The sequence below is a fragment of the Tubulanus polymorphus genome, chromosome 11 (assembly GCF_964204645.1).
Source record: "Tubulanus polymorphus chromosome 11, tnTubPoly1.2, whole genome shotgun sequence".
NCBI classification, from domain to species: Eukaryota; Metazoa; Nemertea; class Palaeonemertea; order Tubulaniformes; family Tubulanidae; genus Tubulanus; species Tubulanus polymorphus.
The window spans coordinates 4,879,132-4,906,689 of record NC_134035.1 but is presented as its reverse complement, the minus strand read 5'-3'; the positions used below and the strand labels follow the sequence as shown (position 1 = coordinate 4,906,689).

At 38.3% G+C, this 27,558-nt stretch overlaps 4 protein-coding genes and 1 non-coding gene across 7 annotated transcripts; 2 read left to right on the top strand and 3 right to left on the bottom strand.

Moving 5' to 3' along the window:
• Window positions 1-128: 128 nt before the first annotated feature.
• On the bottom strand, window positions 129-5,311 carry LOC141912695 (farnesyl pyrophosphate synthase-like). 2 transcript variants are annotated; one of them, XM_074804028.1, is made up of 9 exons: window positions 5,193-5,276; window positions 4,629-4,890; window positions 4,230-4,373; window positions 2,927-3,067; window positions 2,745-2,825; window positions 2,193-2,315; window positions 1,894-2,058; window positions 1,260-1,472; window positions 129-884 (listed from the first exon to the last, which is right to left on the bottom strand). In XM_074804028.1, the coding sequence occupies exons 2-9, from the start codon at window positions 4,875-4,877 to the stop codon at window positions 684-686; spliced, it is 1,317 nt and encodes a 438-aa protein (XP_074660129.1). In that variant the 5' UTR covers window positions 4,878-4,890; window positions 5,193-5,276; the 3' UTR covers window positions 129-683. The 2 variants fall into 2 exon arrangements, with proteins under 2 accessions (XP_074660129.1, XP_074660128.1); XM_074804027.1 differs by having other exon boundaries at window positions 4,629-5,311.
• On the top strand, window positions 3,989-4,117 carry LOC141913792 (U11 spliceosomal RNA). The gene has a single exon (XR_012620637.1). It is a non-coding gene; the product is annotated as a U11 spliceosomal RNA (small nuclear RNA).
• Window positions 5,312-5,388: 77 nt separating the features above from the next.
• Window positions 5,389-17,427, top strand: LOC141912639 (ethanolamine kinase 1-like). Of its 2 annotated transcripts, none has more exons than XM_074803953.1 (8): window positions 5,389-5,540; window positions 11,791-12,047; window positions 13,726-13,881; window positions 14,782-14,924; window positions 15,246-15,329; window positions 15,667-15,830; window positions 16,516-16,589; window positions 16,687-17,427. In XM_074803953.1, the coding sequence occupies exons 1-8, from the start codon at window positions 5,409-5,411 to the stop codon at window positions 16,754-16,756; spliced, it is 1,080 nt and encodes a 359-aa protein (XP_074660054.1). In that variant the 5' UTR covers window positions 5,389-5,408; the 3' UTR covers window positions 16,757-17,427. The 2 variants fall into 2 exon arrangements, with proteins under 2 accessions (XP_074660054.1, XP_074660055.1); XM_074803954.1 differs by lacking the exon at window positions 5,389-5,540 and adding an exon at window positions 11,114-11,185.
• On the bottom strand, window positions 6,919-8,465 carry LOC141912640 (uncharacterized). The gene is made up of 6 exons (XM_074803955.1): window positions 8,171-8,465; window positions 7,891-8,090; window positions 7,724-7,786; window positions 7,577-7,635; window positions 7,415-7,481; window positions 6,919-7,330 (listed from the first exon to the last, which is right to left on the bottom strand). Exons 1-6 carry the CDS (start codon window positions 8,304-8,306, stop codon window positions 7,100-7,102), a joined length of 756 nt encoding a protein of 251 aa, XP_074660056.1. The 5' UTR covers window positions 8,307-8,465; the 3' UTR covers window positions 6,919-7,099.
• A 2,042-nt stretch (window positions 17,428-19,469) lies between the features above and the next one.
• LOC141912721 (peptidyl-prolyl cis-trans isomerase FKBP4-like) lies at window positions 19,470-27,337 on the bottom strand. The gene is made up of 12 exons (XM_074804077.1): window positions 26,913-27,337; window positions 26,417-26,680; window positions 25,184-25,431; window positions 25,004-25,087; window positions 24,427-24,672; window positions 23,447-23,635; window positions 22,348-22,540; window positions 21,757-21,882; window positions 21,033-21,107; window positions 20,752-20,898; window positions 20,569-20,646; window positions 19,470-20,470 (listed from the first exon to the last, which is right to left on the bottom strand). Exons 1-12 carry the CDS (start codon window positions 27,214-27,216, stop codon window positions 20,247-20,249), a joined length of 2,178 nt encoding a protein of 725 aa, XP_074660178.1. The 5' UTR covers window positions 27,217-27,337; the 3' UTR covers window positions 19,470-20,246.
• Between the last annotated feature and the right edge of the window lie 221 nt (window positions 27,338-27,558).

Sequence of the window (27,558 nt, the reverse complement as noted above, 5' to 3'; positions counted from 1 at the left end):
TGGACTTGGGATTGGGTCCGTGTGTGCTACAGTCGTGTCTCTATTCAAAATATCCTTCATTCTCCGTAGAAACGTAAATCTTGAGACTCTATTTACAGACTTAAAGGTTGATTTATTTTTCCGTTTTTCTTTGTAAACAAGATGTACATAGTCATTACCGACAATTAAATAATAATGATAATCACATTAATAATAATAATAATGGCAAAGCATATTCATGATAAACGTTGAGATTTAGTAAAATATAATTGGGTAGAAAGACAGAGAAATTGAGAAACGTCAGGACCAGGTTTTACTGGATGTTGGAAAATAAAGTATTAGTACTAAAGACATGTGACTTTACTACTCATATTGCCTAACCTGTCCTAAACCAGAAAGATTGTCCTGATTACAAGGCCCAGTCCGAAAAAAATATAAATTTGAGACTCGTTTTTTAAGTTGATTCATTTGCCAAAAAATAAGGCTCAGAATTGTTTTAAAACTAAGCCCTGACTGCACAACTGGACCTTGGAATGTGGAGAGGTTCTTTTAGTGGATACTAATTATACCCATAAGAAATTTACGACTCCAAGATTTAGCTCCTAAGTTACTGGTAGTGGTTTAGATTTATGTTCAGGCTCACATTTAACACCGAAACTATAAAACCGGGTTTGAATACGTCATATTTGACAAATCAATTTCGATCACTTTTTTCGTTTGTAAATCTTTTCGGCGAATGTGACGAACATCTGTTTCGGTAAATCGCCACTAGATGTCTCTATCAATTGCACGAGTTCGTGATAACTATCCTCTTCGTAACGCGCGTAAATTCCTTTCATGTCCAACTCGTCGAAAACGTCTTTGACTTTCCGTTCTTTCGCCGGGTCGGCCTGAGCGTAATTTTCCTAAAAATAGCCATCGAAGAACAAAATATGTTTAGAAGAAATAATGATCATGGCAAAGACATACACGATGAACTTAGAAATGCATGACCCAGTTCCACAGGTGCTGATGAAACTGACTATCGGTTGAAATTGGCATAAACCTCAACAATAGAACATCAGATATCGAAAATCCTGAAACAATTAACTACAGAGCGTGAGCAGTGGAGACATAAAGTACACAATATCTTGGCACAGCGGCGCTTGCTGAGTGATCAGTTAAAATCAGTTTATTTTCGATGTTTTTGCCCTATACGGTTAAATCTTGAAACCGAAATGTGTAGAACTGGGTCTTGCCCAATAGAATAACAGGGCTCGTAACAGTAACCTTCATCTTACCTCTAGCACCTTAATCTGTTCGGGTGAAGCTCTTATCAAAGCTTCGTTGATTAACCAGCTACATTTATTATCTCTTATATCGGTGCCGATTTTACCGATCACGGTCGGGTCGCCGTAACAGTCCAGATAGTCGTCTTGTACTTGAAAGAAGTGTCCCATCTTCAATAGAATACGTTTGGCTTTCGCGTGCGATTCAGCGTCAGTGATACCTGCCTGGAAATACAACAAATAAAAGCACATTTATAACGTATTAATATACACACAAACAAAATGAAATCTCATAATTATCGAGTAAAACTTCAGAAATTAAATAGTTCTTTTTCGCCATATTTCAGGTATTTCCTAACAGTCAGGTGCAGCCATTGCTTTTCGATGTAATGTAATATCCAGATTATCTTTCTGTTCAATATTCATTTTTGCTGCATCTCACAATTCCACGTTGTGGCTTCAATAATAAAATTTTCAGTTTTTGCTTTTTATTTGTCGGAATCAACAATCCTTTCAAGTAAAATGTTTGAATATCTTAGATATAGGTTTTAATAGAGGAATTCTTTGATTTATTCTATTGATAAATGCGAAATTCCGCGGCGCAAAAACTTAAACACCACCCAAGTTCATTGTTGAGTTGACGTACCATATACATCGCTAACGCTACCGGTAAATAGAACGAATAGAAAGCCGTCTTCCATTTGACGATCGCCGCGTAACGTTCCGTCGAAAACCGACTGAAGTCGACCTCGCCGTCTGATGTGGCTGTCTGCAGATCCAACGACTGACCAATCACCGTCTGTAAAACCGTCTGCAAACAAAATGATTTAATTGGAAATAAAATAATTTTTTTTTGTTTTACTTTTGACTATTCCTTCGACAAACTTGCTGAAATTAACTAAACTAAAGAGTAATAGGCAGATTCGTAGAACTACATTTGATTACCTCGTGAAATAGTTCGACGATATCGATATAATACTTTTCACCGCGAAAATATTTTTTCAATATCACATAAATGCACGAATCGATAAAAAAACTATCGTTGATCGCGATCATTCCTATTCCTTTCTGAAAAAAATACGAAAAAAAGAGAAGGTTTGAAACAAATAAAATGATGAAAAACGAAGCAGACTGACTGATCATAAAGATGTACTTGAGATGGTTTTAACATGCATCTGAATATGAGAATTTTTCAAAATTCAGATTACGTTTCTCGAAGCACTGCCAGATCATCTGTTGATGTATTCAATTTGTTCGTTGATGAATAGGAAATATCTGAGATATTTCCTATTCATCAATAAATGAAAGCATTGCGCGTGGCGCGTGGGCTTAATAAAATTTGCAGAAGTGCAAAAATGTCACTTTCTTCACAAGGGCCTGACAAAAAGAAGTTTTGACCGCAGTATCCTAGGCAACATATACAAAAAGTCTTTTTATATATATAGTACCTAGGATACTGGGGTGAAAACCTTTTGTGTCAGACCGGCAGTGGCTTACTTTTTTATACCAGCACTGTTTGCCTCGCCGCGTAGAAGATTCATCCATGATGTCGTCGGCTACGAGGAAATATGCTTGTAACTGTCGAAATAAAACGGCAGACAACGTTGTGAATAACTCCTTACGATGCTCTCGTCGGTTAATACATTGCAGGAATCGATCGCGCTCGGAGAGATACTTACGATTTCGACGCACCAGCCGAGAATTCTCGCTCGTAATAGATCATCGTCGGTCACCCGATCGCTAGGTACGAGATATTTATACGACGACACGACGGCCAGTCCTCGATTCTTCTTGCCGCCCGGAATGTTATACAATAATACCTGAAATTTCACGAGAATGAATTACATGGTTCCCACAGTTATATGAATTAAAAATTCCCCCAAGAAATTTCCAAAGTATTTTATGGGTGATTTTTCAATTTTCCTAAATGGAAATGAACAGATACCACATCATGCTCAGCAGTCAACATTTTAGTGGTGACTGGTTGATAAAGGTGATTTTCAAGGGAAATCGTTGAAGAAAGTTGCCCTTGACGTGAAATGTAATGAATTTTCCAAATATTTTGTAACCGGTTATGAAATACGTGACTTATATCAGGGTGACAATTTCCCTGATTTGAGGAGAATATTTCCACCAAACCAGGAATTATCATTTCATAATTCCCAATTTTTTCCCAATTTCCCTGTTCTGTGGGAACCATGGAATTAGTTTTAGAAAATTGAAGTTACGAATGGAAAATAGCCATTTATCATTGCGGACATACAACCCCCATTTAGTTCAGAGTAAGATTCGAGATGATTTTATTTTCTAACTTTAGATAGAATAAAACCAAAGCGACGGAACCAAAGCGATGGTGTCGATACTTAAATGTATCGAGATTATTTTCATCTTTCCTTTTTTTGATTCATTGGAATATCAAAAATATGGTATTATTAGATACCTATCGTATCAATATATCTATTATAGAAAGTTCAACTCGTTCGCCATCTATCGTCGACTACATGAACTACTCATATAGGAATTAATCATTGGTGTCGAAAACAAATGGTAATTTTCGCAAAAGGGACTGAATGCATGGATTATTATTATAGGGAATTAAAGCTGTTGGTCTAGTAGGAGGTATGTGTTGCTTCCAAACAATAAATGTCGATTAATGAAAATTTATATATCATTGGGAAACACCGCGAAATTCGACAAACATGGGCTCATACAAATACCATACCAAATCCATATATTCTTTATAAAAGGGCCTTTGCCATTCATGGTACATAGCTTCGAAAGGAGCTGTGCGGAATCGCCATCAAGAGATTTCGGAGGCATAATTTTTAGCACTGGTGGCAGTTGGTGTCCCTTACTGACCTGACGCCCCATATAGACTCAAATAAATATACTGTCGAAATAATTATATTGATTCCAAAATGTTTTAAACAGTAACAACGTGCAGTAAAAAAAGTTGATTGAACTGATAAATGGCAGGTGTACCTCCTTGAAATGGTCCATAGCCTGTTGAATTTCATGTTGCGTATGACCTTGAATGCTCATCGCGTCGTCGATAATCTGAGGAAATACGTCGTCGAAAAGTTTCAACTCATCGGTTTGTTTCTGTTGAGACTTTTTCGTGTCCATCTGTAAGAGGTATGAGTAAGATATGAGTAAATGACGGGTAGCCAGAAGAAACGTGTGCCAGAGACACTCAGATATCGTTGTATGAATACGGACGCAGTTCCGGCAACCTTGAATTAAACTAATTCACAGCTGTGGAGCTGGATTTTGGAACGAACGAGGATTTAGTTCATTTTCAAATCATTATTTAGTCCCAGAGCGAAATGAAATTGGGACTTGGTGGCTATGAGTTTCTATAATCTCAACACGGCGGCTTACTTTCAGAATTCTTTCCGTTGAATTTTCTACACCATACGTCTCCTTCGAGATGCAGCTTCCGTCTTTGCTATCACGCCACCTGGTGGTGATATTTGACGTCGAGTACCGGCGGCGGGATGCCCGTCTGATGGCGATGGGCGGAATAATTTCAGACGAAGCTTGCGTCGACAGTGATGATAAAACGGAGTGCTGTATAAACTGATGATAAATCCTTGTTGAACTGATCAAATTCAAACTACTCTTTAACATAACAATCCACAAGCTATGGAATGGAAAACAACAATTTTTCTCAATAATAATCATTCACTGTTCCTCCCACTCGAGCAAATTTGTATAAATATTTCCATTTATGAAATCTCATAAGTGTTGGAGATGGAAAATCAGTTAATTTTAATGGGTAAAAAGCATTTTTGGAGAAACTACCGACGCCGACGGCGACAAAAAGAAAAATGAAAGAGGAACTTTTGAAACTTTCAACTAGTTTTCTGAAGTGAAATATCAAATCGGTCGCTGTTAAATCTCTGGGTATCGTTAACAGAGTCGTTAATCTAGATGGGAACAAACTTTTAGAGATTCTCTCTGAAACGGTGCTCTGGAAATGAGCGATTTAACTGGATTTTTATCGCAAAATTCGCGAAATTTGAGAACCCGGAAGTAAATAACGCCGGCTCCACACTGCGACGACGAATCGCGCGAGGCCGCTAGCAAATTCAATCAAAATTCATTTCAATTGAGTAGAGCGTCATTCGTTACCGAGGTGTCACCGGGTAGCGAGGGGTCATGGATGCCGATTTGAACCGGGAAGTAATGCGACTGGATATTACGATCGACGAAGATAACGTCACCCCGGGTATATTAGCAGTACTAAAATCGGTCAGGCCGCAATGGAAAGAAAGCGATATCAAACAAAAGGTGAGTTTTAAACCGTAAATTCATCGTGTAAACCGTCATTACATGGTCGATCAGGTAGTCTGTGTTAAATCTGTTTAGTTTAGTCTTTCAACAAGGCCTTGAATACGGTGCTTATCATTTATTAGTTGTTTCGACGTACTACTATTGTTGATCTTTTGTCAAATAGTCAAGTTGTTCTGATATGATTTTATATCTCTTGACAAATTTTTCGACTGCTTTTCCCTTCTTATCGATAAATGAAAAGATAAGATAGGCCCCTACCGGCAGCCTACGCATAGGCCTACATTGAAAGGTTCAGGGTAAGGTTAGAAAATAGTAGGGTATGAATATTGGCTTCCACTGCTTTAAAAGTCACCTTTCCACTATGTGGCGCTATTATTATTAAAGATTAGCGCTAATGTCAGGTTCCGTACATAGGGTAACTCCACGTAAGTTCGGAATACATTTATAGAAATGCGATTTTGATCGGTGGATTCCGTCAATTATTAGCAGTAATCGGCAATTAAGCTCCTATATGTATTTTTGTTTTTTGCCCAAATTATTGTCAAAATCATTTTTTTTGTGGGTTTGAATAGATAAACGCACTGATTTTTTAAGTTTTTTATGCCGACGTAATTTCGGAAGCCGCGGTCACGTAAATTCGGAAACCTAACACGTAAGTTCGGAAATGCTCTGTACGCCGATTTAAACGCAGCTTGTATGCTATTGAAAACGGGCGATACCATGTTGTTTATGGGGGATATGGGTTATACCAATTTGTTAGGGATGGTAGCATCACAAACCGCACAAATGGCCGTTGGAGGGAGTTTTTCGTCTAGGTAATTAAGACAAAACATAGATCGCATTTTGTTTAATATTTAATATATATTGCCTATTAGATGGCTTATAACATAAAAAATTCGAATTTCCATGCGCGTTTCAGAAAAATCACGAGCCGGTTTTCATTTTCGATATTCCCTCGGCTTTACGCTACCCACCGTCCCCAATGCGACGAATAGATGTGCCCAGAAGTCAAACCCGGAAATGATTTGGAAGATTGCCAGATTACGGTGTTTCCACGTGGATTTTGATGGATTAGATAGATGATGTACCGTTATCTTTCACACCTAAGCTTTAGATACCAAAACTGTATCTTAACTGTCATACAAACTACATGGTTGTCACGTTGGAAATCAAACGGTGGCCTAGACTGTAAGTGACGGGAGATGACTGCTTAATCATGCAAACACGAAGAATGTTTGGCTTGGGAAATTGATCCTAAAATTCATCACACCTGAAAGGAGGACCGTTAGATAAGAAGGTAATAAAATGGAAAACTGAGAATGTATGTAGGTCTATTAAAGGCAAAACACTAACAACAGCACATTTTTATTGCACAACTAAATAGGCCTACTGGTGCCGGTAGGCTAATAAATATTATAAAACATCTTACGACTGTAGAATAAAGAGATAATACATAATCGTAGCCAATAACAGAAATAACTTTAATGATTTAAATAATTTTTTCTTAACAACAAATACGTGCATATATTATCAACAGTAGGCCTACAGTAAAACATTTATGTACATATGCAAGCAAATAAATCGCAACTTTTCACAAATTCGGCAGCCCGGAAAACCATCTGAATCCTTGTGTTCACTACTTCTGGTGGTTCCAAGCTGTTTACAATATTTTCAACCGGATGATCTTCTATGAGCTCCACGTCCGGCCAAACGAACAGATTTTTATTGCAATATTGTTCCAAAAATTGCACCGACATTGTTTCTCCGTCATTCGATATTTCCAGAATCTGCAAATAGTTGAATATATAACTATCCGTACATGAATTCTATTTCTCCTTTTTTTCAGTTAAAATTTAGCCGATGAAACATACCACTCCGAAGTAAAGGTGCTTTCTGCCTTTCTGGCCCTCTTGGTATAGGGCTACATATGAACCTTCACTACAATGATAATTACCCAGTAATGATAGATTATTCATCACTATTAACCAGGTAGGCCTATTACATGTTTTTAAGCTAAGCATGTAGTAATTTACCTTATATTGATCTCGTGAATCAAGTTCACGCCACTTGTTTCAGGCACACTCACAGGATCCTGAAATTCAGATACACATTGTAGCCCTTCTCAATTTTAAATTCCAAAAAACCTTATTTCATTAAATGTTTAATTTTCATAGGCCTACCTCAACTACACGATTTTCGTTTTTTTTTTCCTCGACAGGAGACTCCACTGGTCTTGAGGACGCCTGAAATATTTATAGACTAAGTACCTAGCAGGTCAAGAATCATCACCATGTACCGGGAAATGAATGAACTCACAACTCGACCGGAGGTTGTCCCTGAAACTTACACTTGTTGCACATTTCTTATTTCTCTCTTGTCGTTCTAATTTCTTGTTTTCTTTCTCTTCTTTTTTCCGATTTTTCTCGAGAGCTTTCGCATAGGCATCATCTGCTGTGAGGATGAAATATCGTTTCGAATCTTCTGTGCGATTTTTCGAGCGACGACTTTCCACAATCGGATATTTTAAAACATCCTTGTCCGAGTCAGCTTGAAAATGAGATTAGAAAGGTAATTTCACGTTCTAACAATTAGTTGAATCAAACAGACCCATTTCATTTGAGTCTCACCTGGCGATGATGAATTGTTGAAAATGTTGGAATGAATGTTAATTTCGTTTGATTTCAGGGATTTCCATGCCTCATACAGGGAATCTCCCGCGACATCATATCCCTCATTGTATTGACGTTCAAATTGTATTTTCATTTCAGGTGAGATAACCGACTCCAACGTCTGTAGCGCAGTACTATAAGAACGAGAATTGTTCACCGGTAGAGCCTGAAAAAAATATCAAACAGTATAAGTATCTTTCACTAATTTTCAAAAGTTAAAATAAAATATTTTGAATTGAATTCATTTCAGTTTCTTGCAAATTTATTCAGGTTTATTCAGGTTTTTAAAAGGATATCTTGCATGTAGCAGCTCTCCAAGGACAGAAAAATGCTGAAACACAGAAGTAATTCTAAAAGTTTGTTAAAGCAATCATAACGCTATCGTCAACTGTTATTAGTGTAACTATGGAACAAAATTCATCAAGAAAAACGTAAATTTTTCAAATTCTATTGCAAAATTGCATAATTGTAATATGTTACCTCGCTTGGTGGATTTTGATTCAATTCAAATGATTGTATTGGCAATAATGAAGCAGGATCTGATATCTGAATATAAATAAATGCTAGTCACTTATATATGAGGACATTTTAGCCGATACAATACATATATGAATGTATAACTCACTATATCGCGAACAGTTGTTGTAGACGGTAAGTACGCCTCGTTTGGTATGGCATACGGGTTGAAAGGAAATATTCCGCAAGACCTGAAACCATTGATAAGCATATCTGGTGAAATGCTCTGCCAAGCCTTGCGAAATATTTCGAAGAAGCAGCTTTTGTTTATCACTCTCCCCGGGTAATCATTGGAGAATTCTTGACATAAGCGGTTCCAGCTAGACTTTAAAGTCTTGAAACACGTTCTGTTTATGTAAAAATAAACCATTAATATTATTGCTAGAATATACTACAAAGAGTTAAGAAAAGGATTGTGGTGTTACCTATCTAGGGGTTGCAGCCAGTGTGATGTATGCTCTGGCAACTCAACTAGAGTGATTTCGTTCTGTCTGGCTAATTCGACTAGTTCTAGGAAGTTGTGACTATTATGGCCATCTGAAATTAATATTTGTGGACGTGTTTGTCCGATTGCCGGAAGGAAGCTTTCTCGAAACCAAAGTGTGGCAATACCCTAGAAAATTCAAAGATAAAATACATTTAATGGTTAGAATATGGTGGATTTCAAATAATTGTTTAATATTTTTGTTGTTTTAATAAATACCTGTTTAGTCCACCCTGTTTCTGAAACTGACAGAGTTGTTCCAGCCGGAGCATTTATCGAATCCACCGATTGCAGCGAAGCGACAGTTTTTCCTTTGAATATGACGTGTGGTGCCAGCATTTGCCCTGAGGCATTACCACACGCCATAACAGTAATCGTCTCCCGGTTTCCGCTAATCCGTGACTGAACGTACTTGCTTCCTTTTCTGAAAAAACCAAGTAGGCCTATTCATTAAGGTATCAGCAGAGAATTGTAAAATTAAACTCTGTTTCTAGATGATATATTAACAATAAGAATGTAGTTGTAATAAGATCAGTGTAATTGGCCAGTTCGTTACATCAAAAATCATCAATTTGCCCTACCTTGCTACGATTTTCCCTGGTACGTGGGTCAACTGAACCCCGGTTTCGTCAAGGTTCCAGATGTACATTGGCTGAATACCAGCCAATGCACTCTGGATGGCCTTGAAATAGCTGCCTACTTTTTTCACGTTCATGCACTGGTGCCTAACAGCAGCAGTGCCCTCTGGCTTTCGCAACGATACGCTTGGGTGTCTGGCTTTAAAGCCAGCCCAAAACTGGTCACTAGGAACAACCTACAGATATAAATACCGGTATATATATATAGGTTTTTTTAACTTATAGGCCTACATACCAAGCTGAGAATTAACAGATCACAAGTCAATAGACATACCTCCTGGAATGGTTTGCCGCGTTTGAGTGCCAAATCACCAGCATACCTCAGAAAATTACTTTTCGAAAACCCATACCCCAAATCAGCTCGGTTCTTTGCAAAGTCTGCAAGTTTTGTCTCATCCACCATGCTGAGATGGGTCGGCCTGCCTAATTTTGCTGTTGCATGACAGATTTTTCCACTAACTCTATCATGCAGAGTTGATTTTGGTACAGAAAACTCACTGGCTGCTCTCAATATCGAAGAGCCAGATTTCACTGATTCAATCGCGTTGGTCATTTGGTCTTCTGACCATTTGCAATAAACCTTTGGCATCCTGGAAATAAAACCAAATTTTAAATTAATGCTTACAGAGAAAGGGCACTGTCCTCGGGCCGATAAAACAGCTTAGGGTTAAGACCTTCAATTTGTGGTAGTTTTTCAATTTGTTTTAATTTTATTAGGCTGCTACAGTCATTAGCCACAAGGTCCAACTAATTATAGGCCTAAGCTTAAATAAATTCAATTTTAATCTAAAAAAGTTGTTTGTTGTTTTGAATTAGAAATAGAATCGTTCATTTCTAGGAAAAACAGCTGTGTAAACATACGCAATAACAATTATACATTATTTCGGAACTTCCGAAATTACGTGGAGGAGCCGTGAAAGCTGGGTATGGGATTTCCGAAATTATGTGTAGGCGTTTGAGTTTTTGAAAATCGACGTTTATGTAACAATGAGCGTATTCCGATAGTAAATGAATGTTTATAAACAAACTATCGGCTTCCTAGAACTTCGCGGCAGTGTTTACGTATCGGCTGCCACGAAATGCCGTAAAAGCGGGTCGAATCAATAGTGTACTTACGTGACCGACTTTAGCGATTTGCCGCGCTGATTTCGTGTGCCAGAAAGAAATGCGTACTACGTCATCAAAATGGCGCGGATTCCCGTGGAATTCCCAGGAAATACCAACCTACTCCCCCTTTTTCAAATTTAAGCTAGTCCAAATAGGTATTCCCTCTCCGCGACCGCGGAGAGGCCGTAGAAGAAAACTTCCGAACTTATGTGGTCTTCCGAAATTACAGTGAGTTACCCTAACCATTAGGCCCTATAGGGACACCAAACTGCAGTCACTACGAAATATGTAGGCCCTAACCAGACTGTAGGTTTATAAGCACATTTATTAAAACGCATCCGATCAAATTAGAGCTGCAATGATTGCAAAAAATGAGCCTATATGAGGGGTAGCATGCACTGTAGGCCTAGTAATTATTCCGAATACTATACAAGTGCACCTAACTTTCAGAGAATTATTTCCAATAATAAATAGATAAACATAATATATATAAATATAAATATATAAAACACTTCGCTACGTCATTTGATGGATTCACTATGAATGGTTTTCGTACGGCAGTCGATCTTTTAAATGTATTAGTCCTCAATCCTCTGGAACAAACTTCCAATATCTCTGAAAGTGTGTCTGTTGATATTTTTAAACGTAATCTTAAGACATACCTTTTTAGCCAAACCTACTCTTAAAACCTACTATGTATTGTTTTATTATGCATGTATACCTAACTTATGTAATTTTAACAATTTTCTGTATTGTGATTATTTCTTAGATCTGTGCTATATAAGAAAACATATTATTATTATTATTATTATTATTATTATTTTCATATTCAGGTTTTTACCGATGGAATCACGAATAAGCTGATTGGATGTTACGTCGGGGCGTTCGACGACGTCGTCCTGATTCGAATTTACGGCAAGAAAACTGAACTGATTATCGACCGGCAGGCCGAACAGATGAACATGAGGCTGTTGAATTCGATCGGCGCCGCGAAACCGCTATACTGCGTATACAATAACGGACTCGCTTACGGATTCATCCATGGCTCGGTGACTGACGACGTGATCGTACGAGACCCTCACGTGTCCGGGTAAGTTCAATATGGCCGCTGGAGATTTGGACTTTAATTTGTTACTCTTCGCAATTGGAATCATTTCTTAACCATTGCCAATAGAAAGTCCAATCTGGCTTTCCCTAAAATATGGTAAACCTAGCCTAACTCGGACAAAAAAAAGACCCGACAAATTTGTCTTATTACCTCTAGAAAAATTTTGCAGGTCCTTATTTGTAGCAGAAAATGATTTAGTTTTTTTCCCAGTCATGTCTGAGGGACAGAATCAAGGTTTACTGAATCAACTAAAATTCAATTTTCTAGATTAGATTTCTCGAAAATAAATCACATGTCCCAATTGATTTGAAATAAGTAATCTACATTAGGCCGATGCCCGGGAATTCTATAATATTCAAGAATTAGGTCAAATAGTCTTTTAGAGCCTTTGAGGAAAAACAGAACCATAGTTTTGACTCTAAAACATTTGAAATCATCGAATTATAACTTTGATGAATGGGGTTTGTTGGATTGAGTCTGCTATCAGTATCAGAATGAAATACAGCTATACCACTTTTACTCCTCTGATCAAACCAAATACATGTCCTCCAGGTTTAAGTGGATGCACAATTCAAATCGTTCTATATTTTCATCCAGGTCTCTGTCTGTCTCTGGAAAGTTCATTTAGATCAATAATGCTTAGGGATCCATATGTTACTGAATAGTTCTCTATTGTCCAGACCCGAGTCGTTTTATATTTATAGTCGATATTAATGATATCGTATATACATAATGTATGTACGAGTATAATAGAACGTATTATCTTCTCGGCAATTACAATTATTCTATTTCAATTACTGGGTACATTTGATTTTCACAATTTTAGGCCGTGATATGTTAATACTCCGTGATATGTTTATGATAATACTCTACAATAAGAGGACTAGCCTATATATTATGTTGACAATGCACGTAATGTCAAATCATTCATTTCTCACTGATAAAATGAAATATCAGTTCGAATTAAACAGACTGTTTTTGTCTGCGGGAGTGTCTGCAAAGAGGTTCCGATGTACATCATGTAATTTCCTCCCATTTCAGAAAATCTGTCAGTACTTATAACAAATAGTTCTTATATGAGAACCATAAGAACCATTTGTTATAACGGACAGATTTTCCAACTTTTGATGGTCCAGTTGCTCAAAAGTTGGTTAGAGTTAAACAGTGGATAGTTGACACAGTGGCAATTGAATGTTCATTGTAACTATGGTATTTATTCACCAGTTATCAAATCAACTTGAAGCAACTGGCCCCCGGTTGGTATGTCTTTCGAACGTAACCTTTTGTGTACCTACGGTCTTCTTTTGGGCCAAGTGACACTAGAAATGCTAGGGTTAGACGAATGGTTTGTGCTGAAAGCAAGTGTTCTGGGGTCATAATGTCATATCGTCTGGTATTCTTCAGACTAGTGCTGAAATATGAATTATAAATGCTGATTTTTCTTGTACCTGGTGGCGCTATAAGGCACCGCCACGGTACAAACCTCCGCCCTCATGGATCCATCCCCCTAGCAGGAATACCAACTGATGACACATCGTGCGATTCTGCCATCTTCCTACCTAGCAGAGATTTAAAACTGGCTTTATGACGTGATGCCGCATTCGCAATATAAACCCGCAGCAGCGATTTATGTCTTAAATCTATTTTTCTTTTTTGGTAGATTGATTGCCCGAGAAATGGCGCTTATCCACAGTATCAAATACTCAGATATACCGAATACGAACGGCCGGCCGTGCGAGTCGTCCTATTTCAACACTTTGAAAAAATACTTGGCACTGCGCCCGAAAAGCTTTGACGATCCAGACAAAAACAACAGGTACGATATGAATTTAGACGATAGATTACCGTACATTACTGAGAGGTTTATTATTACTAAAAAAAAAATGAAAAATATATAAATATGAAAACTATATAGTTGTGCCATATGTGACATTCTTAAGTAGGTTAAAATGCTAAAAACCTATAGTATTGGCCTTTGTTTCAACTATAATTACCATACATTCTACATCGTAATATAGCGAAAGAATGATTAATTTCATCACCAGTATTCGGAGTATGTCGTCGAGTGGGTTTCATTTGTTTGATGAATCGTTGAATGCTGGAAACACTGGTGGTTTTTATTAGTAACTGGTGACAGCTGTACCACGTTTGCTCAGTGAGAACAGTGGATCGAAATTGATATTTGAAATGTCGAATGCATTTTTATCGGCTGTATTGTGTACGGTATACCTCCCGTTTGAATATCACTAAGTACTTTCGCAAACGCAGAAACAAAAAGCAATTAATTCAATATAATTGATTAGTTTTCAAGTGAGATCTCATAGTTATTGATAAGCTATAATAATTAGCTTGATTGCTCCTTCAGTGGTATAGATAGGCATATATGAGGACAGCATGCTTGAAGATATTATATGTTGAAGATATTGTATGTATCTTCTGTAGTGCTGCTGGAGTGACAGCTAGTGAGCTAGATTTTTTCCGAACTAGTTTTTGAGCTCAGTTATCCCGGCTCAGGTCGATTCAACCATCGTACTTAAAACGCGCCGTTAACAACCCAATCATATCTTAACAGAAAACTGAGAACATACCAAATTTCGAACTTTTCTTCTAAAGTTCAGTTAATATGTACAGCGTATGTTCAATCGAAACCTACCTAAAACTTACTCTTAGGTTTTGAATAAAATCATTTTAAGTTTCCATTTTTTTGTCATTTTAGATTTGTCAATGAGGTGCCGAGCGTCGCGAAACTAGAGACGGAATTACGACAATTACGCGATGTCGTCGAATCATTCGGAGCATCGCCCGTTTTCTCACACAACGATCTACTACTGAAAAATATGGTTTACAACAAAAAAGACGGTGAGTATGAAATAAGATGAGCAAACCCCACAGTAACTGATGATTTAACAATCTATTCTGACAGTTTCGAAGTTTTGACTAAACTTCATCATCAGAGAAATGAAAAAAAGTCGAAAAAAACCCTGTTTTTTCCATTTCTCTGATGATGAAGTTTAATTAAAACGTAAAAAGTGTCAGAATAAAACTGTTATATCATCAACTGTGGGTTTTATCCATTAACTCTGAAATACTGTGTTTATTCAGTGTACTAGTCAAGATATGCTTTTAATTTGCAGCTGAAAGCTACCAGTAACAACTTTTTTCGTATTATTTGTTTTGCAGATCGAACGTATTTTATTGATTACGAATATGCCGCATTTAATTACTACGGTTATGATATCGGTAATCACTTTTGTGAATGGGCAGGTATGTTGAAAGATGTCCTTACAATACCCATCAACACTCGGTTATACTCCACTATCAGGGCCTCTGAAATTTCAGCGGATAAGCAAGGGTGGTGTATAAGCGAATTAAATAAATTTTCATTTTATTCAAGATGCCCAAAATTAACTCAAAACGTTATCATTGTCTCATTAAGCCAGAATCTAAAAGCATTAATTGATTTGGAACCAAGCTTTTAATTGTTGGTAGCTATTAGGAAGGGGGTAGCGTGAATTTTAATCCTTCGTTTGAATGCGGGATGCCCTCGATTCCTGAAGAACATCAGTGAACTCTGGCTTACGTTTTTCCACACATATTTCAGGACTCGACGTCGTCGACTATGACAAGTTGCCGAAAAAAGACGAGCAATTGCCGTGGTTGCGCAAATATCTCGAGTACAAACATGACATAGAAGGCAGGTCGGATGCGCCGATCACTGAGGAGTTAGTGGAAACTCTGTATGAACAAGTACAAGTTTTTATGCTTGTAAGTATTGACCCTTCACTTTGCATGGGTACATCCTTACAACAGGGATCCGTCGCAGGAGACAAGTCACTATTCTAGTAGACCCATTCTCCCTCAGGGATTTGAAGTTGATGGCATCATGGGACTCTCCTAGTAAACACATTCTCCCTCACAGGGATTTAAAATTGATGGCATCATGAGACTCCTAGTAAACACATTCTCCTTCACAGGGATTTGAAGTTCATGGCATAGTGAGACTGCCATAGTAGACTTATTATCCATCACTGGGATTTGATGCTGATTGCATCGTGAGACTCTGTGACAAGCCACTGTCCTAATAAACCCATTCTCCCTCACTGGGATTTGAAGTTGATGGCATCGTGAGACTGTCCCAGACCTATTCTCCATCGTAGGAATTTTAAGCCAATTGCTTCAGGGAACTTTGTTGACAAGTAAAACCAACAGTTGATGACTAAAAACTATTTATTTTCTGATAGTTTCGTAGTTTTGATTAAACTTCCATCATCAGAGAAACAAAAATAACAGGAGACTGAGTGACGAGCCCCTGTCTTAGTAGACCCATCCTCCCTCACAGGGATTCGAAGCTGACAGTGTCAGGAGACTCTGTCACAATATGAACCCCTGTCCTCGTAGACAAATGTGGTTATATTGCACGCATTAATCATTAGTTTATCTATATTTCTAGATGGCTCACTTATTCTGGGGAATGTGGGCGGTGATTCAGGCGGCTCATTCCACACTCGACTTCGATTTCCTCGAGTGAGTAAAGAAAATAGCGTTCTTCACTTCTGAGCATCGATCCACGTTTATCGTAAGAATTAGTCGGCATAACGTATGTATGTGCATATATTTTCAGCTACGCCGTCGTGAGGTTCAACGAGTATTTCAGAGAGAAGAATGAATGTATATTGGTAAATCGGGTTTAGGCGAGAATCTACGATAGAGAGATCTGCGAACTGTCGACTATCAGCCGTCCGCGCGTGACTCTCAGAAAGCTGACGGTCACATTTTCGACTTCCTTACGTGTACGAATGTATACAGAGTTACTATCGGGGAAGCCCGTGTCGACGCCATATTTCTATGGCCGATGATTATATTGGATGGAAGAGTTTATACTTATTCGTTGGTTGTTTAAATTATTTTTGATTCATGATATCCTTCTTTGTTTCGACGCATAAATGTTGGTGCTAAATTCTGCGTGAAATATGGTCTACTTCTTGAAACTGATTTCTGATTCGTTCAATTGTACGCTATTATTTTTCGGCAATGCTCACACTTAAGTATCCATCTATACTAATTTTCACACTTTTCTAATATTCTACCATTTTATATTCTTAATAATTCCACTTATAGCTTATAGAAAAGGCTTTTAATGAAATTTATTTTTAGATTTGTCTCATTAGTTTATTTTCAATTATTTAACGCTAAAAGTCAAATGTTATCGCAGGACTGTGGAGCTGGGAACATATTAAAAGCGCTTTTTACTGTAGAATATAAACCCCTCGTATTTTAACTGTGATGTAATCGACAATGATTTTTTGGGAACAAATATTTAATGCACACATCCATGACTTTAGTTGTTAATTTTTCGTGAATAAATTGGTTTTATCATCAAAATCGAGACATTGTTCGTTTATTCGAGGAGTTTAAATCTGTTAGAATGCTATTTGAGGCTGTCTGACCTATAGTGGAAGGCTGATATTTGATACAGTGTAAGGTGTCCGACTAGACGGCTACCAGTATTTCATAATCCCCTGGAAAATGGGTTGGGGATATATGATTTTGATGACTTGACAAGGAACAGCGTGTCCAGTTGACAAGCTGGGGTTAAAAGCATTGTTGCGTATGTTATCTTGTAGATGAGTATGATGCTGGATGGCTACAGAATTTTGATAAGATTTGATGATGGCAAAACATCTTAGTGACGTTCTTGTAACATGCTCTTAAGTGAAAAAATAGTCCTCGGGCATGATTCCATGTAACAAGTTCTATGTATAGGCATTGCACACTATGAAGTCAAACTTATTCAAGTCCTCATAGTTTGGATGGTTATCATGTTTACACTTAGTAATTTGAATTTGACTGTAAATGGCAGCCTTGGGGCCTGATAAATGCTTCACAGCAGCAAGATTCTACAGAGCCCTTAACTACGTATGTCTTCTGTAAAAGCAGGGAAGTGTAATACTTCCTTGGTAAAAGGTACTTGTGCATGCAACTCTCAACTGGGCACCTATCTTTATAATCATCCTAACAATATTATCGGGCAAATCCTTATTATGACTGCAACATGTATAACGTGCCTGCCATTCGAGTGTGGGTTCTGGACTGGTTTCCTCAAGAGCGTGGCTAACAAAGCCTGGGCTTCACACTTCCGACATGACCAGACAGTTCCTCAACCTGTATAGTTTTGAATTCGCCAAGATCAAAGAGTCCATTACAGTAAAACTGACAACAAACAAAAACTGAATTTCGATTCAAGTTGAAGAACAATTTGGTTTATTTCAGACGATACCAGACGTACAGCGAAGTACTCGACATGGAGAATACGATATAAGAATGTAAAATATCGGTAAGTTAAATTTTAGGATTATTTTCGTGGCCTTCAGAACAATTATGGTACAACACAAACAATTATTCTTCATAGATAATATATATACATAGGCTTAAACTTATAAACAAACTACAAACTATTCATGACCGAATATTCACGCATTACGAGGAATGTAGTTATCTTTCGCGTAACGAAAAATGCGAAAATTACAAAATGATGAAAAACCGATTTACTGCCAAAAAATTTGGCGAAATTTTGTCGGGAGGAGGTGGGTGGCGGAAAACGTTTTGTAAGCATCTTCATCAACTACTTATAACCTGCATAATTTTGAAATTTTTAGAAATCGGTTCATTTCTTAAAATAACAAAACATCAAATACTCAAGTCTTATCTGAGTGAAATTCAAAATCTTTCATTGACGGCCGTGAAAACTATTGCGTAATTTTTGAACTCGTACGACTGTAGAGCTGGTTCTTTTTTTAAATGCTTTTACAGAATAATGAACTACATGTCTACTATCGCTGATAAATGCTTTACAGATAGTTAGTCAACTGCACATAGATTATCAATATGAATGCCAACTGACGACATAAACAAAATGTTTCATATAATACCGCGCTATATGAGATGCATGCAACAATGTTATATTTCATTCCTAGCACCAGTTCCACAGTCAACGTTAAAATTACCGATTACGTTTCCAAAAGAGTAAAATTTCAATCTATAATCGTCGAGAGTGTAGGCCTAAACAATGAAAGGTTCATATTTCAACTTACAGTCTGCGAAACTGGATTCAACATTTCTGTAACTGCACCATATTTTTTAACTTTTTGCATATCATACTGACCGTTTAAATGCAGTCACCCGCAGTAGTTTAGCTGCTCAAGTGAAGAAACGTTTTTTCATCTCCCGTTTTGAACCTTTTAGCTACATTTAATCATTTCATATTGAGATCAGCGCGTCTGCTGCGTTGTCCTTGACGACAATCTCGCATCGTAGATTTTCACACTTTATTGGCTTCGGTCTCTGAAACGAAAAATTTTGCAAACTTATCATCAGTGCAATCTTTGCTATGACTTTATCGATTAATCAGTCCATTCAATTTTAATGAAATTTAGTTTTTAGTAAGAAATGACCTGCAAATGTGAAAGAAAACATCGTTATATATAATCGTAAATGAATGCAGGGCAACAACAGCAATAAAACACAGCTACAAGTATATAAATGGGTAAATTCTATGTCTAGCATTAAAATAGGTCTTTGAAATCAGTGCTTGAATAAGTCTCTTATCATCCTAAAGTGGATAATATGTCTCTTATCCTGTAGTGGAATGGAATTCCACAAACTTTTCTTCAACTTCCGCGTCATTTTAAGCTCAAATCTTCGACCGTTTCGGGGCCTAGAATCGACCACGATCTCAATTCCATAACTGCTATTAACTCAGTGCTGTACTCTCTACTGCGACACGAATCTGTGCGATTTCTAATTCTCAACTATCTACTGCAAATGCTACCTTCTCTGCTGCATTTCTCGTCTTGCGCGAGTTGTAATTTTTGCCGGTCTTGTTTTTGTTTGTCTTCATACGCCTTTTTCATCGCGTCAACCATCGCCAGATGAGGGCATTCTAATATCGGGTTACCGTCCGTGTCGCTGGGCACTTCAATTCAAATTATGTACATGTACGATAAGTATATCACTCGAAAACGTAAGATATCTGCATCTAAATCTCGCGCTACGTGAAAGACTATGGCTACTATGAAAGTACCTTCGATATTAGGATGGGCGTTCTGAGCCTCATTCAGTCTCTTCTGAGCTTCCATTTTCCTTAACAAAGCTTTTTCTACACAAGAATGTAATGGGAAAACATCAACAAAGGTCAGAAACACACCGTGACACAAAAATGCAAGATTTCTGCATCCTCAACAAGTGAAGACCATCTTCGATACCTTTAGCATCTTCTGCAGCAGCCAATTTCTTTCGTTTTGTCTCCTCCTCTTGTTTTAATTTATCTTCATACGCCTTTTTCATCGCGTCAACCATCGCCAGATGAGGGCATTCTAATATCGGGTTACCATCAGTGTCAGTCGGTACTTTAATTCAAATTTTCAAAAGTTAAATCGCGTCAAACTCAATTCTCTGCGGCAACAAAGTTTCTCGATACCAACTACAGCTATGATTCGTGATATACCTTCGATATCGGGATGGGCCGACCGGGCTTCGCTCAGTCGCTTCTGAGCTTCTTCTCGTTCTTTTTTCAGAGCTTTTTCTATAAAACAGGGTCAACTTCATTGATTTAAAACAAAGTCAACTCGATGAACCGAATGGATTCTTTATTCTCCATATATTCTCCATAATTTTGGTTCATTTGTACCTTTTGCTGCCTCCTCTGCTGCGGCCATTTTCTTTTGTTTCGTCTCCTCTTCTTGTTTTTGTTTATCTTCATACGCTTTTTTCATCGCATCGACCATCGCCAGATGAGGGCATTCTAATATCGGGTTACCGTCCGTATCGGTTGGTACTTAAAACAAAATTCGTCAGCTACATTGCTCATTCTAAGAACCGTCTGTACTTTTAATTTCAATGATTAGGATTTCATATTCTCTTTTTAATCAAAACTAAATCAAAAATTTACTATTCGCTATCACTGGATACCTTCTATATGGGGATGGGCTGATTGAGCTTCTTCAAACTTTTTCTCTTTTTCTTCCCTCTCTTTTTTCGCCTTATCTGCGTAATATACATTACGAAATGACCATCGGTATTACGAATAAATCAATATTACCGTGCATAGTGGCAGACGACAAATAATTAGTAATTACTGCTAACGACGCGATGTCTTAATGAGTGCTAGTTCTGTGACAGAGCGCGCAGATCAATAACTGATCAATTCTTGTCTTGCTTCGACTCGGCGCGAGAAAACGACATCAATATTCGCGATAACAGTAATCAATACCACTCTGTGTATGTCTATGTGTATGTCGATGACTACGTCTGTAGTTGCTAGTGCGACGCTTACTCACAGGGTCGGGAGTAAAATATGTGTATGAAAAAATCCAACATATCTTTGTGAGAAAGAATAAACAAATCATGCTATTTTATTTACATTAAACAACAAGACGAGTGAAGCATCATAAATATACGTAATAGACATGCATGTTTTATGCTCAAACTTGCACATGTAATGACGATATGGGGGTCAAGTGCTTGTCCTTTTTACGAGGCATACAATACACCGATCACAACGTATGCTAAGAGACGCTTACCTATGCAGTACCTAATACGTAACAAATGTTTTTCGAATACTTGCAGAATTAACATTCGCTTGTTTCAAAGGACAAGCGCCGTTGACCGCAATCGTTACTACTCGTCGTTGTACCTTTATTCGATTTTTCCGCTTTGATTTTATCGATTTTCTGTTTGTCTTCGTACGCCTTCTTCATGGCGTCGACCATAGCGAGATGAGGGCACTCGAGCGGGCTGCCCGTCAAGTCGTCGGGGATAGCTACAATAACGTTCATCATCGTAGCCATTTACTTTTTGTTATCAATACTAGGTCTAGATCTACGAACTCGGACTCCTGGGGTTAGTTACTGAGTAAAGACTTAGAGATTCGAAACTGGTCTAGACTAAACTAATTAGCTTTCGTAGCCAATATCACAATCTAAGACCATTTGTGTAAGATTCAAGACCTTTTTTAAGTCATAACCGTGCAACTGAGCCCTGGGGCTGGTTCCACATAGACAGGGCTTAGACTCAAGACAGTCTAAGACCATCTTGGTTATATAGCCAATCTATCAACTCAAGACCAGATTTAAGATTTAAGACCACTTTTGGTCGTAAGTCTCGACTATGGAACAGGCCCCTGGGTTTACATAGTCAGAATAACCTCGAGCTTTTTTTCTTGTTGTTTGTGGAGATTTTAGCAAAGCACATGAAATATACCGAAATGAAAGTAATGTCTATTTACCGGGGTGATCCGTGGGCATCTCGGTCGCATCCATCTTCTCACTTCTATCCTTCTTCTCTTCTTTCACGACGTTAATCTCTTCGCCGAACGCTTCGGCTTCCTGTTCGAGCGAGATCATTCCGTCTGCCTCTTCGTTCTTCCAATCCTCGATCTTTTTCATACCGTCGCCGTTTTGTTTGTTCTCTTTTGCTTTCTGTTTAGAGATGAATCAAAAATCAGTTCATCAAAACGCGGCAGCAATTACACGGATTTCTTTGTAGTAAATAATGAATGATCAAATGCTGATATCTTTCTCATTTACGTATTTCAAGTTTATCTTTCAAATAAATACTGCCGAACCCAAGTCTCAGTAATATCAACACATTACTGAAGTCGTTTTTCATTTTTTGAATTCCAGTTTGTAATTTCCCAATTCAATTTACTAAGCGTAAATCGTCATTTGGATACTGGTAAGTCATCGACCAAATGACCGTCTCGAATTTGACTGTACCATGAAAATGGTTAAGCATTCTGCTAGAAACATTAAGACTATGTACCGGTATGTCGTGTGTTTTCCCATCTCATAGCGTTCGTTTTCAACCCTACCAGCACATCTACACCGCAGTGCAGTGTATAAATTGGCGATGAAAGTGCTATGCCTGTTATTGAACACTGGGGTGGAATTCTTTTTAAAGTTTCAAATTATCTCCAGCACTTTATAATAATAATAATAATAATAATAATTGACATTTACATAGCGCAAGTATCCAAACTAGAGTCTTGTTCAAATGCGCTCCAAACTTGGTATTATTACCCCCAGCCTATAACTCTATTCCATGTATCAGTCATCTCTCCCTGGGGAGAGGTAACATCCGAGCAGCTGCTAGGCGCTCAGGAGTCATCCATCAGACCAGGTACCCATTTACTCCTGGGTGGAGAGAGGCGATGAGGATAAGTGTCTTGCCCGAGGACACTACGGCAATGTACGGGGTTTCGAACCCACGACCTGGCTTCCCAGAGCCGAGCACTCCAATCACTCGGCCATACTGCTCCACGCTTTAGGGACACTTTTAAGACAGCACTGAAAGACTTGAGGTAATAGAAATCTTTTATCTCGTACCTTTTCGTCGATCTTAGCGAACTTATCGAACATGCCGAAGTATTTCTTTTTCGCCACCTCCCTCTCCGTTTTGATTTTCTGTCGACACAGTATCAGTTGATTATGCGCGGCTTTGTTCTTCGGGTCGATTTCGAGAACGCGTTTCAAATCCCTCTCAGCTTCGTCGAAATCGCGTAATTCGTAACGAGCCTGAAATGAAAAGCGCACGCGCATCAAAGACGGGCTCTTCTTAACTAGAATTTATCGGCTTAATGTAAAGTAAAATCTTAAGAACCTGATTTCTATTGAATATCAATTAAATTTCCACAGTCTAACTTCGGGTGCCTCTTAACTAGAATTTATCAGCTGATTGTCAACAAAAAATTTAAGAACCTAATTTCAATTGTATAGCAATTGAATTTCCATAGGCTAACTTAAGATGTAAGCAGTCTACTGCACTTACAAGAACCTGATTTCAGATTAGTGGTTCTACAGGGTGAGAAGTGACTCCTAGCAATGACTCGTAAGGAGTTATCTACATCAGCCTAGTGCACCGATTATGGATACACAACTTAAGCCTAACTAGACCTGACACTACAACCAGTAGAGTCGACTGATCTATAAAGCCTCAACAGAATCACAACTAAAACAAAATTCATCCTTGAAAATAGTATACACAGTGGAACCTCGTTACAACGAGCTTCACGGGACCAGAAAACATGCTCGTTGTAACCCATAGTTCTTCATATCCAGCATGTAATTAATTAGATTATCTGACTTGGGACAAAGTTCTATATTTGTTATATCCGATGAATCGTTGTGTCCGAGTTCGTCGTAACGAGGTTCCACAGTATGTTCCAGTATCGTACAAAGACATATATACTATTTTCAAGGATCAATTTTGTTTAACTTGAGATTCTGTTGTGGCTTTATGGATCAGATACCAGCCATTCCTTTCTCACACCTTAAATGAAACATATCTATATTCGCTCGCTACTCACCAAACCACGACGATAGAGGCCCTTCTCGTTATTCTTATCGAGGTCGAGTCCGCGGTCGGCCGCTCGGTAAGCCTCGAACCAGTTCTTTACTTTGATGTAACATAAACTCATGTTGAAATACGCCGCCGACATGAGTTTCGAGCGGCGAGTTTTCTCATCGTCCCCGTTAAACTCATGATCCTGTTTCTCCTCCAGATAATCGATCACTTGCTTGTATTGTTTCACCGCTAATTTATATTTTCCATCCTTCGAAGTTACAAATAAAATAAGATTTAAAGTTACCGTTTTAATTCAATTAAAGAAAATCTACAAATCGATATTGGACGTTTCCAAAACTTCAACTCGTAATTGTTGTTTTTTTTTGCATAAAAATAAAGAGGAACTAGCCTTCAATTCAAAATAGCTGAAATTTGTGGTTTAATTTCGCCAATTCTCGGTATAAATTTGACAATACTTGAACCGAGTCCCGAACTCAGTATTCCTTTATAACTCAATCAAAAATATTTACAGTAACTGAGTAAGGCACATTTTACGAAACACTTTCTTCGATCAACTGAATTTCACGTATTTAACTGACCTTGAAATAATTCGTTCCTTTGTCTTTAACTATTTGCGACTGGTCAAGTTTCTCTTCTGCGTCCATTTCCCAACCTTCTTTAGCCTATAAAAGAAGAATACAGTTTTTCAAAAACTCCGACTCAAAGGTTTTTAGGGATTCTAAGCATCACGATCAGCCAAACCATTAAATCATACGTACACGCTCAAAATTCTTCAACTCGACGTCGTATTCGATATCCGCATCTGCCGGGATTCCCCATTCCTCTTTGCCATCTTTACCGAACGCTAGTTTCGATTTGATTTTCAGCCGCGATTTCTCACCCTGCTTGAACTTCTTCACGGCGTGTTCGATTCCGTCGATGATTCCCGATTCGCTGCCTTCGCCGACGACGAATTTCACTTCGCGATCGTCGAATTGTTTTTTATCGTAATGGCCGACGATGTGCACTGTTAGAATAAAATTTCTTCACTTATCTCCCTTTTACAATAAATTTCATAAATACAGCATCAGATAATTTGGAAAGGACAATGGGTAAGCCAGAAGGCTGTACTTGAGTGCAAGGTTATTGCCCTAACTTCCAGAGGATTCTAGGACAATTGCCCCCCCCCCCCGAATAAAATCCTTTTTGATTATCATTTGGATTAACACCACCTAAATACTTTACTTAGAAATTCATTTGTATATTATTGAATATAGATTTATAAGATATAGAATTACTGATGTTGTGTGCAGATCAAAAATTTTAAAGCAGTCCTTGAGTAATAAGCTAGTATTAGTTCACTTTGTGTAATTAATTTGAAGTAAATATCTGTGTTACTTCAACATTAAAAAGATTTCATTCGGGGGGGGGGGGGAATTGTCCTGATACCCTTCCAGAGAAGGATTAGATTAGGTTTAGAATTTAACACAGATATGGATTCAGTCTGCAGCCCGCACCCTGTACAACCTCACTATCAGCATAAACTGATCATCCATACTTCACATGCGTCCAGGGCCCCATTTTATAGACTAGTACTAACTTTACCCCAGGGGCTAACTCAATTCATTTGCAACTGAGTTAAGCCCTGGGTTAAAGTTAATACCAGTCTACAAAACGGGCCCCTAGGTTAAAGATGATACCAGTCTATGAAACTGGACCCCGAATTTCACCTAAGACATTTTAATTGAAAATGAACTACAAACACCAGACATTCCATATTTCATCAGCATACTTTCATAAACTGATCGTCCACGCTTAACACTAAAATGGTGAAAATCTGAAAGGGTGGAATCATGTCTGACAGGGAATGGTTACAGGCTACAGACTGTCTGAAGGAGTACAGTTTCTAGGTTTCAGTAAAACTACAGTCGAAACTAATGCATGCCAGTATAAAAATTGATTTTAAAAAAGTGTTAAATAAATACTACTTCAAACGCAATCAGAAATATTACCTTCCACTACACCACCATCGTTGGGCATCTTGTAACCTTCACCCTTACGAAGAGTTCGCCTGTAAATCAATCCTTCGCTGCCTTTCGGCGAGATATCTTCACTCGTCCAATCTTTCAACTCGATTTCGAAAACTAACGTAGCGTGCGGCGGTATTTTTCCGCTGCCGTGTTCCCCGTAAGCGTATTCGGGTTTGCAGACGAACTTGGCTTTTTCGTTTCGTTTCATGGTTGGAACGCCGATGTCCCAGGCTTTAATAACCTGACCTATAAGTAGACATGTTAAATGTTGAATTGTTGGCTTACTTTATTGTTCATCATTAATACACATAATACAGTACGCCTCATGCATATTAAGGCGGCCAAATTGGATTAAATCACTGTTTGGAGATAAGGGCAAAATGATTTTCGTCTTAGAAACTGAAAGTTTCACAGAATTTGATAAAATTCCAAAAAGGCCATCTTAATATGAAAAGGACGTAATATAGGTCACACGTACCTTTCCCCAATTCAAATTCGAAGAACTCATTTCGGTCGTAGCTCGAGTCGAATTTCGTGCCGTCTAAAAATGTTCCCAAATAATGAACGCGAACTTTATCACCGGACAACGGCGATTCGCCCCATCCTATCCGTAAAACCTGTTTGACGAGTCCGCCGTCCTGATCGGTGGAAATATCCTCCGGTTCGCCGGGAGGAGCTCGTTCGGGTTCCTTCAACGGATCGTTCACTTCGTCGTCGAAATCGTCGCCTTTGAAGGGTTTGTAAGCGGCGTCGATATCAGCGGCGGGTGCCGTGGACGTCATTTTCGCTCGTTCGAAGAGATCGGTGGATATCGGAGAGAAATTGGTAGGAGCGTGCGACCGTATTCACGCGCGTCGACGAAATATCTAGAATAGACCACCCGGAAGAATGTCCAAGGGGAATTCCACGATTTTCATTTCCGGGTTTCCTGCGCGTGCGAAAACTGAAAAGTCAAATTTCATTTTGATTTATCTTAATTTCATTTCAAGAGTAATTCGTTCTTTACAAAACGTGATTGATTCGTGTTAGAAATTAAAATGCACCGTTCTCGCTTGAAAATAAATAAATTGCACTTGTGGAATCCCCGCTACAAAAGGGGAATTCCAGCAATTCCCTTTCCGGGT